The 12,076-nt window shown below is 31.3% G+C and overlaps 1 protein-coding gene across 1 annotated transcript in view; it reads left to right on the plus strand.

Moving 5' to 3' along the window:
• The window catches only part of LOC120766197 (diacylglycerol kinase theta), a 32,264-nt gene extending 23,695 nt beyond the window's left edge, over positions 1-8,569 (plus strand). Inside the window, 1 exon segment of the mRNA XM_040091557.1 lies at positions 5,318-8,569. Within this exon segment, the coding sequence (XP_039947491.1) occupies positions 5,318-5,500 (183 nt within the window). The 3' untranslated portion in view covers positions 5,501-8,569.
• The last annotated feature ends 3,507 nt before the right edge of the window (positions 8,570-12,076 follow it).

Raw genomic sequence — 12,076 nt, forward strand, 5'->3', positions numbered from 1 at the left:
ATACGCCAGAGACATTAAATTTTACCCCACAGATGGTATGAGAGAGTTTTAATGGAACGGTGTCAAAATTTGGACGATAGGCGTGGCACCGACCACTTTTAGGTGAAATCACATTTCTCGAGACCCGCTAGACTGATTTCAACCAAATTTGTTTCCTGACATTCTTCTGAAACTTTTATGTAACAGGGTCACCACGCCTACTTTCCATATAACAAAATTTTAAATTTCGTCTGATTCTTTCACTTTCTAGTGCAAAAACCAAAAAGCAATTAATATAACGGGATAAAACATTCCACGAATAAGGCTTTTAGTGTATGCCACCTTATGAACAAAAATTGTTCAAATCCAACAAAAAGTGCTCAAGCCCCTAGATACCGAATATTTGGACCTCAGTACCTATAGTTGACTTTTGAACGAAAATATCGGTCGATGTGAAAAGTATATAATTGAAATTCAGTGATAATCCTCTCTGACAATGAGAGATAATCCTCTGTCAATGTCTGTATCTCAAAAATTGGTTGAATCGGACCAGTACTTCCGTTAGTCCCCATATACCCAATATAAAGATTTTCGAACTTCCGGGTGACTTTGTATCGCATATATCGGCCAATATGTGAGTCATCTCAATGAAAATGAAAAGATGCGCGTCTTTTACTCATAACAGTATACATACATGCCTAAAATACATAAATTTGAGCTAAAACTTGAGCTAGCCCCCTTGAGCTAGCCCCGGCTGTCTTTACTCTATTTAATTGGTTGTTTAGTATGTGGTATTGGGAAAATAGATAAAATCGGGTCGATACTACCCAAACCCCCATATACTACATAAAATGATTTTCATTTTTCTAACAAACCTTATGTTTCCGTTAGTGTATGAGTTACATATAGTATATGTACATATAAAATTGCTTCGATTTAAGTAGTTCCCTGGCTTTGATTCATGGAAGTTGCAAGAGTGTAATATGTTCGGTTACACCCGAACTTAGCTTCCCCTTACTTATTTCAATATGTATAGGTACCAAATCATGTATGATACAAATGTAATTCGCACGTCTAACAATTTAACTAAGCTATATACATACATATGTGAAAAGCATAAATGCTGTTTCCGTCAGTGTATGAGTTACATATAGTATATATACAAGTATGTACATACATACATATGTATGTATAAAATTGCTTGGATTTCCATCATGAAATGAAAAGCACTAATTCTTTGGGTGCTTGGCTTTATATCAATGCTACCAGTGTATGAGTGTTTGTATGTACATATGTAAATGCATGGTATGCACATGTATAACTTCTGATAGTTGTATTATGATTTTAACATAAAATTAATTTTATTTGATACATTTCATTCAATTACATACATGTATTTTTTTTTTATAAAAGCAATCATATTTAGTTACGGATAGTTGTGCTACGTTTTTGTATACAGTACTTATTATACTTACACTAAATATGTTATAGCACGTTGTAAATAGAAAATTGCTTATGCTCATTAGATTTTTCCTTTATATTTACTCTCTTTTCATGGACTAGGTTGTTCAATTGAGCAGAGTTCATTTAAGAATGCGTTCGCACAGGGAGACTTTTGTTGCTCTAACTAGAAGTTTGTAGGCAAAGGTAAAGATGAGGAAAGACGAAGGGACCGAGTCGGTCGTGTATGGGCAACAGGCTCTGTATTACTGTTGGTGACAGTTCGTTGCTACTCAGTTCGACACCCACTTTTTTGAAAATCTTCCCATGGTTGCAATAGCACTCTTTTCAAAATAGTATTTACAATATGTTCGAAAATTGGAATTGTATCACCTATTTTTGCATATAATATACATATACATATGCACAATATAATAGACGTTTTTTATAAACATTTATTCTTTGTTATACCCTGAATAGGGTATATTAAGTTTGCCACGAAGTTTGTAACACCCAGAAGAAAGACTATGAAATATGTATATGTACATACATATATATAAATAATTAGCATGACGAGCTGAGTCGATTTAGCCATGTCTGACTGTCTATCCGTTTGTCTGTATATCGACCTAACACGCCCACGTCCCTCTTGGCCTAAGAAGGCGCTTATTTGTTGAAACCGCCGATATCAGACCATGTATGTGATACAAGTCAGCGGCAGCAAGGTCTAGAAACTTATAACATAAGATGACCATTCAAAAGTGTTGTTGCACATACATACATATATCCCACGAAAGTTAATTTAATGGATTTATACATGCTTTATGTTTAGGCCATATGCTTTTCATAATGGAACTGTAATCTATATGTCGAAACATTTAATGCTTGAAATAAATTTTAATTAAATTTGTGTATCTCTTAGTGGTTAACACATTTCTGCTTTCGATCAAATTAAATGTACTATACGTTAGTTTGAAGAACCATAACGTTTCCGTTCTAATCAAAGGGAAGGTAAAAATTATCACGATGTTTTGGCTTACATACTGATTAAGTTGCTGATGTAAAATCACAATATTAATTTCGGACACTATTTTTCAGAAGAATTTGCATTAGCGCGACCGAGTTTTAAAATAACATGTCGCGATTTAAAGACAATGATTACGATTAACTGAACTTAATTTAAATTAATCGTGTAAAATAGCCGATAAAAATATTGCGTGTTAGAGATGTCTTTACTTCATTAATTTATTTATTATATAAAAATTTTACATGAACTATTTTATTTTCTGTGCCGACCTTAACCTATTAAAAAATTAAGGTAAAAAGTACCAATTGAAGAGAATTTAATGTATGTAATATACAATAATCCAAATATTAGTTATTCAATTAGGAGAAATAAATATTTCCTAGAAAATAAAGTATTTCATTTGTATCAATAGTTGCATACTTCTGTATATACATACATTGTAATTTAATACTTTTCTATTTTGATTTCCTTAATTGTGAATCATATATGTAACTAAAAACTAAGACTTGTCATTAGGTCAACAGATAAGTATTTAAGCTAGTTATATGACATCAAGTTGTTGAATATAAATGTTTATTGTTACTAAAAACTACTTATAAACTAGTCATAATAAACGGGATTGAATGATTTATTAAAAGATAAATACATAAAATGTGTACGATTTTCGTATATCTGGTCTACATATTCCCATTCCTTCTCTACACATTTCCAATATAGGCCACAATGCTGAAAAAAAGTAGAGGTAAAAGACGCCTTACTGAGCCACATATTTCCCCAGCCGTACTAGCCAGTAGTTTATCAGCGTCAGCAACGGCATCTACTGCAGCATCACAGGCTACCATCCAAATAAATTCCTCTGGAAGTAGTGGTAGTGGACTCGGACAAGGACCAGAAAATGGCGATCGCGACCGCGCAACTCCAATTGGCACATAGAGATCGCACCCGTCTGGTCCAAATTTTTTATTCTCTTGTTTTCTTTGATTACTAATATACACAACGCTATTTGACAACAAGAAAAATAACAATAAACAAATTAACTAACCAAAACAGAATGAAGATATGCATATTAGAAATTAAAACATCACTGTAACAAATAGTTCACAGGACAATTGTGTATTGCGTTATAAAAATAATTGCATTTCTTATATAAACAATTAAATTTATTTAATAACAAATATTTTATTAATTAGACTAACGAATTGTTTTATAGTAAAATTGCCCAAAATTAAATAATCTATATATGATGCTTATACAAATAATTGTCTGTGTACACGTGTCTTGAAGTAAATTGTTACTGCGCAAAGATTGCTAATAGGAAATTGCAAATTTTTACAAATATGCATATGTATGTGAGACAAAAACTATAAAATTTTTACGAGCGAGTGCAGATTCTCATTATCATTGCTTTCAGTAATACTTGTGTTGTTCACCAATACCGTTTCGAAAAAAATATTCTTTGTATATTTATTTAACACACTAAAACATACTTTTCTTCTCTTATATTATACATATACAATTCTAGTAGTTTGATGATTTCATACATACATATTCGATTATACATACATACATAATCTTCATGAAAGAAAAAATAAGTTGTCAAGTATTTTATTAGTTCAATATTTCTGATCAAGAATTGACTTTTGTTTGCACGTACATACATACTTTATACATCAATTACAATTTACATCAATTTAATACATTTAGCAGAGCTTAATAAAAAAGTATATAATATTATTTTCAAACTCAAACTGTTTTTCTGCCAATTAATTTGTATAAAGTAAACGAAAAAATTACCCAGAAAGTTGAGGGCAATTCATAGCTAAATTAAAAGTTTTATTATTTCTTTAAAAGTTGCTATTGTAGTAGCTAAATATGGTTCCATTGCACTTCCGTATATGTTATATATTTCTTTTCGTTGAGCCGAGCCCGACTAGGCCGAATGCAATAATCTTAAATGTAATATTAAAAAAACTAAAGCTTTTTCAAAATCGCCACCCACCAGCAAATAATATTTACTGTTTAATTCTTTCGTATTTATAAATTTATGAAAAGTCATTATATAAACTGGCATCATTATACATACTATATGCATACATATTGTATTTGTAATGTAGTATGTTTGGTATTAGAATTAGAGCTGCCCTCATTTTATTAAATTTATTAATGTATATGATAGATTTTTGTTATCAATAATTATACTTTTTATAAATTTTTTATTAATGATCAACAATGTTATTATTTATTATTCTATAGCTATCGTATATGTTATGCTCTATCTGCTTGTTTGTGAAATACATCGCTTTTGGGTTTGATAGTTGTATTTCTTCCTTTATATCACAAATGGATTATAATCAAGTATGAATGTATTCATATGTACATATGTATGTATGCAACGGGCTTGGTTAATATTGTTGCTAACTTTCGTTATCTTGACTATCCTTTAATAATTATATCACAATTATTTTCAAAAAAAAAATTCAAATACATACATATTTAATATACAAAGGCTCCTCAAAATTGTTTAATCACATTTTATATTGTTTGTTTTTCCTTAACAAAATCTCAACATATGTTTGGAAATTAATCGCATAATTGATATTATATAAAAATAACGCTAAAAATCTCTCGGGAATCATTGAAAAATATAAATAAAAACAAAAAAAATTAAATAAATTTAAAATCGTTTGACATTACCTAATCTCTTCACCGACCCCAAAAACTTCTTATTACTTGTAATAAAAAATAAACCGGACGGAATTTTATGGAATCACTGGGAATTTCTAAAATAACTGGAATCAATCCACATTAATATGTGTAATAAAAAAAACACTACAACTATTATGACATAAATGTACACCGCTTATACATAAGGCCACAATGTTGAAGAAAAACAAAAGTAAAATGAAGCGACGCAACACAGAGCCTACAATGACACTTACCGGTACAGCAGCACCACATCTCTCACTAATGCCAGTAACCGTAATGGCGACGGCCAGCGACAGTGGCACCGGCGATACAGATGCTGAGAATACACCGAACAATACCGATTTCTGAATATGGTACAGTGAGCGATTAATTTAACGTACTAACTAATGTGATTTTTTGTTTTTTTTTTTTGTAATTTTCTAATGTGCTTGAAACATATACATACATATATGTATTATAACTTATTTGGGTTTCATACAAATATCAATGCATAATAAGGACAAACATTCCAAATTTAAATTTATACTCTTTGTACTTCCATATTAATTTCATTAAACTTTTTTTTCGTCTATTGACTTAGAAAAAAATATATGAACATACATATATGGATAAAAGCTCACATACCTCCTACACCTTAGTTAAGTTATATATGTAGTTCATACATACACACATAAGATCGTTTATAAAAGATACCTGTTGGAACCTAACCGAAAGTTACTGGATTGTGAACCATGCATATATGTACATATGTATGCATGTATACACATATTAAAACATACATACATATGTGGCATGGGTATGTGCGTAATGTATTTCAGCCTATGTGGTAAAACAAAAAGTAAAGTAAGCTCTCAACTTGTTTTGGAGTACAAAGTGGTTATTTTAAAGCATCATATTCAAAATAATAAAAATTCCGTTAGAAATCTTTATAATATGACTAATAGTACGTTAAATGGAAGTCGCTCTCTGATTTGCAATTTATCTTACTTGCTTCAAATATTATAAAGAGCCACCAGTTTCTACTACAATATATTGTGTAAATTATTAAAATAAATAAGAAAATATTTTATTTTTCATTAAAAACTGAATGCACAACATTTATTATACGAAAACTCTTATGTAAGCACAATATCACCAAGAAAAAATATAGAAAAAGTTCATTGCACATTAATATACTAAATATTTTTTAGTACATTTGAAATATAATTTCGGCATATTTTGACATTACTGATGTGCATATGTTTTTCCGCCCAGATAATCCAATTTCAAAAATGATTTCTTATATTATATTATATACATATACATAAATACATAATGTATGTATGTAGTTTGGTTTAGTTTATGCAATAAATTTACTTCATACGCGATATTTTAGAAATTTGTAAATATCAAACACTAAATTATGTGATTTACTCAAGTCAGACGAATATAACTTACATACTTACGTATGTACATATTAAAAATAGTCTCAAATACGTGCATTCGTAAAAACAAAGATTATATGAAATAAGGAATGCTTTGAATACACACATACATATGTAAATGCAAACTTTCATTTTTTTGCGATACTTATAGACGTTGTTTGATATTTTCATATACAGATTCATATTCACGTAAAATGAAAACAACCTAGATAAATAAATTTCAAATTTTGTTGCCTGAGAGTCACGGAAATCAGACAACATCATTTCAGCATTCATATTCACACTCCTAAAAAATAATACCGATATGCATATATAAAGTTTATTATTAAAAGCTACATAAACATTAATGTACACTAAACATCTAAGCAAATGTTAAAAAGGTAGATATACATATATAGATATATAGTAGTGAATAAGCAGACATTGTGATAAATCGCCTCCACCTGCTATGATTAGGGGCTCAGTAAATGTGGTGAAATCAGCCGCTCATTAAAATTCCGTGAACATTGGTCACAACACACTATAGACAAAGTCGATATTTCAATATTTCTTGCAATTTTAACGAACAACAGAAAATATATGCAATGGAATTATTTACATATATTATTAATATTACGAACAAAGCGCACTGATAAATTGGTCAATAAGTAATAAAATTGCGAGATATGTTGATAAGTGTATTATAACCAACAATTCGATTAACCGCATTCACAAAAAATCTGCAGCTGTTTGGCGATTTTGAAACAAAAATTTAATTAATCGATTTGGTTTTTTATTTAAAAAAATGCGTAGTCTAAGTAAAATAAAAAAAAACTCTTCTACTTTAAGAAACTCAAGAAACAGAAATAACTAACAGTTCAATAAATACTTTCAATATATGCAAATATTTAAAGAAATCCAAAACATAATTACCAACAAAATTTGACCTACTTACTAAAAACGAAAACTTAAAAATTAAAAATTGGTGTAGTGTGTAGTATTAAGACATATAACCAATTATGGTAGAACACATTATTAACTTAAACCATAAATTGACAAATGGAAAATCTATTTGTATATAAGTACATATGAATGAGTAATACATATAATTTGAAATTAATGACGCCGTTACACAATAATAAGTTATTTCCTTTTTTTATTTCTCATGAAGTCCTTCACAAAAATGCATTATTTTAATTATTTTCGAATTAACTAACTAAAAACAGCTTCGAGTTTATAGGAACTTAAAATTATTAACTTTTCTGTTGAATAGCCAATCAATCGCTTGGAATAAACATGCATATGTTTATAAGTGTTAGAACGTCCATACATATGTATGTAAATACACTATATTTGAAAGTGTTCACTGTCAAAGAGTTCATTGTTACATCCATATGTATGTACATGTCTACATGCAGAATATGTACTATAAATACTGATAGAATGTTTAATGACAACAAAATAATATAAATGAACAAAGGTATTTGCAATGCTGCTTACGTATATATGTATGTATTAATTATGAGAATGTCAGAAATCATTAAATGAACATCAACTTTATTTACCGAACCAAAAAAACTTATTTGAGGTACTAAATCCTAAAACTATCTGATCCGTTATTAACAAATGTATTATGGATTACATAAACATATTGCTAAAGTAGAAAGTATTTGCTTTGATATTGATAATACGTTTTATATGAGTTTTTGCGTCAAAATGTTTTACAATTGATCACAGACTTTTACCACAATAATTAATTGCATAAAATGCATATGTATGTATATGAGTATGTATGTCAAATACTTGAACATGCATACGTACATACTTATACATATAATACATATTTACTTATGTGTAAAGCAACATTGATGGAACTTGAAACACCATTAAAATACTACATGACATCCTAAAAGTTATTGAAAGATGCGAATTTGCAAATAGAAAAACATAAAATCATAAAACTGCAAAATAAATGTAACTAATGACAGAACAAATAAAGCTTAATGGAATTTCAGTCGGGTATATAAATACACATACATAAATGAAGTTAACCCTCTTAAGAGGGAGTTGGTAAGTAAATAAAGCTAAATGATATTTAAATTACTAAACTTAGCGAAGGAAGTTGCTCCCTTTTAGAATTTCTAATTAAATTTAAAGGGTTTACGAAAAATCGCGATATGTTTTTTAAAATCAACTTAGGTCCTTATTACGGTTTTCAACCCAACTGCATTTTGGTTGAAGTTTGGAAATTCAGCATTATGGTTTTCAACTCAACCCATCAAAAAAAATCGATTGAAGTGTTGGCAAACTTCAACTTTTTTGGCATTACGGCATTACGAAAATGGTTAAAAAGAACTATTTAATTTATAATTTTAAACTATTTTTATCAGTGACTAAAAGTTGACCCAATTTATTGGGGAATACCAATCACTGTATCTTGAAGGGTCTTTAAAAAGAAAAGATGTATTTGAAAATTTAAATGTACAATTTATTTTAAAATGATCTTTTGTTTACAGTACAATTAAATTAGTTTATCGCGTCGAACTGTGTTGGATCGCTGTCAGTCGGCGCGGGTGGAACGGTGTTGATTGAAGCAAGTGCGGCACAGTGTCGAAAAAGAAAGTCCAAAAAGGATGTTGATGTGCGACAATGTAAAAACCGAATGTGTCCGCTTTCCCTTTTACCCATCCTTTTAGTTGAGTGGGTTGATTGATGTAGAATTGAGCTGTCTTTTATTAGAGTGCGCCAGTTGTCCCGGGTAGAGTGGGGACAGGCTGAACTCATTTAAACATCCTGGGCTCCTAGGCGAATATTTTGCCTAGTATTCTGTATTTTGGCGTACTGCTGTTTGAGTAGCCGAGGCGCAGAATACATTCTGACAGCAGAGGTATTTGATGATGGAGTTTTAATATACTCTCGTTTATCCGGGTGTGCAGACAACGGATTTTGATTTAAACATAACACATGTATTTTGGATGCATTTTAATTTGCGTGCTGGTATTTGAGAAAAGCAACTTTATTTTGAGTTTGCGGTTTTGACTCATTATTATAGCAAACAAAAGTATGCGTTGTTCGCTTTTGTTTATTTCATTAGCGGTTATTTGACAATTGTTTATTATTTGTCTGTTCTTTATTATCGGCTTATGAAGGATAGTAATCCCACGCCTGGCTCAGATATGCCAGAATTGGTACTCCGTAGCTCTGGAGTTAGGACTGTGACAAAGGAGGGATCTTGCGAGAGAGTGGCCGGTAATTGCGAACGGCTTCATTAGAATTATAATTTTTTAAGTGGTATATGATTCTCACCCACTACCCTTATGAGAAGCGCTAATGTAGGTGCGATAAGACCTACCTTGCTACCTTTGCTTTTGTTAAGTCTAGGTGCGTCACAGTATTGCATTGGGAGTATGGTGATCCCTGAACTTGCTTTTGAGATTTTATTTATTTGAAAATTTAATCCTCTGTGGGGCAACATTGTATGAAAAGTGTCAATTTTGTTTTTTTTTTTTGACTTTTCGAGACACTTTTTTTATATGTTTAAGTGCGTATGCACTAATTTGACGTTTAGTACCACATAGTTTGAGATTTTTTAAGCAGGTTTTTTGTATCATTATTGGCCAAAGCCATCCTGCGGGGTCGAAAAGTTACGAACATATCTTTTTGTTTTTATATGAAGTTGTCAGGGGGAATCTGACTCTGTTTTTTCTACCATTATGTGGGGTATTCGAAAATTGTGGCTCTAGTGGTTGTCGTACGACGTACCGACCATTATATGATCGAGTAGTTGTGGCTTTAGAAAAGTCCTCACAATACTGATCTTCTAGAGTTTGAAATTCCATTAATTGTGAATTAAGGTGTTTATTTGTATTGTACTCAACTTGAGTTGGTATTGTTGTGACTAGTTCGGTAACTAGTCCATTTTGTATTTCGCTGTATAGCGTTTGCACTTTTTGTGCCTTTGAGCAACATGGTGACTCTTGGCAAATTTCTGGAGTTTTTGTTTCGGGGGTTGCTGTTGCAACTAAACCTGTGGCCTTTTTTGAGAAAGCGCCGCTTTGAGATGCGTTGGGAAATTTATTGAGGTGTAACATAGAATGAAACCTTTTGTGGCAATATACGCAGTTGAATTTGCTTTCGCAATTAGTAATATTGTGCGCGTGGGACAAGCAGTTTGTACAGAGTCTTTTTGACCTGACAAAGTTGTTCCTTTCGTTTATATTTAATTTTTTAAACTTCTCGCAAGTTTTGAGTTTATGCCCTCTTTTACATAGTTCGCATGACGTATGTTTTCTTTGTTCGGATGTGAACAATTGTGTTTTGTTAAAAATTATGTTTGATTTGTTTTTGCTTCTAGCTTGGGGTCTATTGAAGCTAACATTGAGGTCGTGTTTAATGTTCTTTTTTTTTATGTTTTCTTCTAACCTTTCCGCAATTTCATATTGGGTGGTGAGAAAATCTTTCATTTGTTGCCACGTTGGGCACTTTTTTCGTGATGAGAGCGATTGCTCCCATAGAAGTAACGACTTTTCTGGTAATGCGGCGGTGCAAATGTTTACCAGAATTGGGTCCCAGCTGTCTGTGGGAATATTTTGTGTCGACAGAATCGACAAACAATTAGAAACAGTGGATTGTAGTCTTACAAATTCTTCACTTGTTTCTTTCTTGATTTTAGGCAAGTTTAATAGTGTCGTTACTTGCTTGGCGACCAATATTCTTTTGTTTTCGTAACGTGCTTTTAGAGCTTCCCAAGCCAAATTGAAATTATCGTCATCAAGAGCGAACTGTTTTACTATTATTCCTGCTTGACCTTTAGTTTTGTATCTGAGGTGATACAATTGAGGATGGTTTATGTACACGGCCGTAAACATGTCCCGGAAGGACGGCCATTCTTCATAACCTCCGTAAAAGGTTTCTGTGTCACATGCGGTCAGCTCGAGGTAGATGCCTGAACTTGCCTTTTGACTGTCTATTTGTGGCAGCTCTACTCTACTGTGGTGAGTAGGTGCAATTGCTTTTATTAGCTTTAATTGATCGGAGATCATAGCTTTGTTTTCTTAAGCAGTTTTTTGTTTTTTTAAGCAGTTTTCGTAAATATCGTAAGCCGATGATTTGAAGTTGTGTGTATCTGAATGGTTAGAATCTAGAATGGCGTCATGAGCCGCTTGGAGGCGAGTCCAAAAGTTTTCAAGATTTTGAATTTTGATTTCTAATAGCGATTCAGAGTTTTCATGAATCGGCGAAGAGGCAAATCTAGTGCAGTATCTTGTTAAACTGTCACTTTGTGAAATGAATTTAACAACCTGTTTTGAGCGTGTAGCTCCTGCAGGTGTATTTTGATTTGTTGCGTTATTAACCATTTTGGTTTTATTTAATTTTTATTTGTAAATAATTAAATTTGTTTTTGTAAATAAGGCAGTGGGGTATTGCTTGAAACCGAATACTCTTTTAGGTAAATAGAGTTTTGAATTTCGATTATCTTGCTAAAATAGTGTTAGTTTTATTAACGTTTTATTTTTTGGTA

Source organism: Bactrocera tryoni, chromosome 1 (assembly GCF_016617805.1).
Source record: "Bactrocera tryoni isolate S06 chromosome 1, CSIRO_BtryS06_freeze2, whole genome shotgun sequence".
Taxonomy (NCBI): Eukaryota; Metazoa; Arthropoda; class Insecta; order Diptera; family Tephritidae; genus Bactrocera; species Bactrocera tryoni.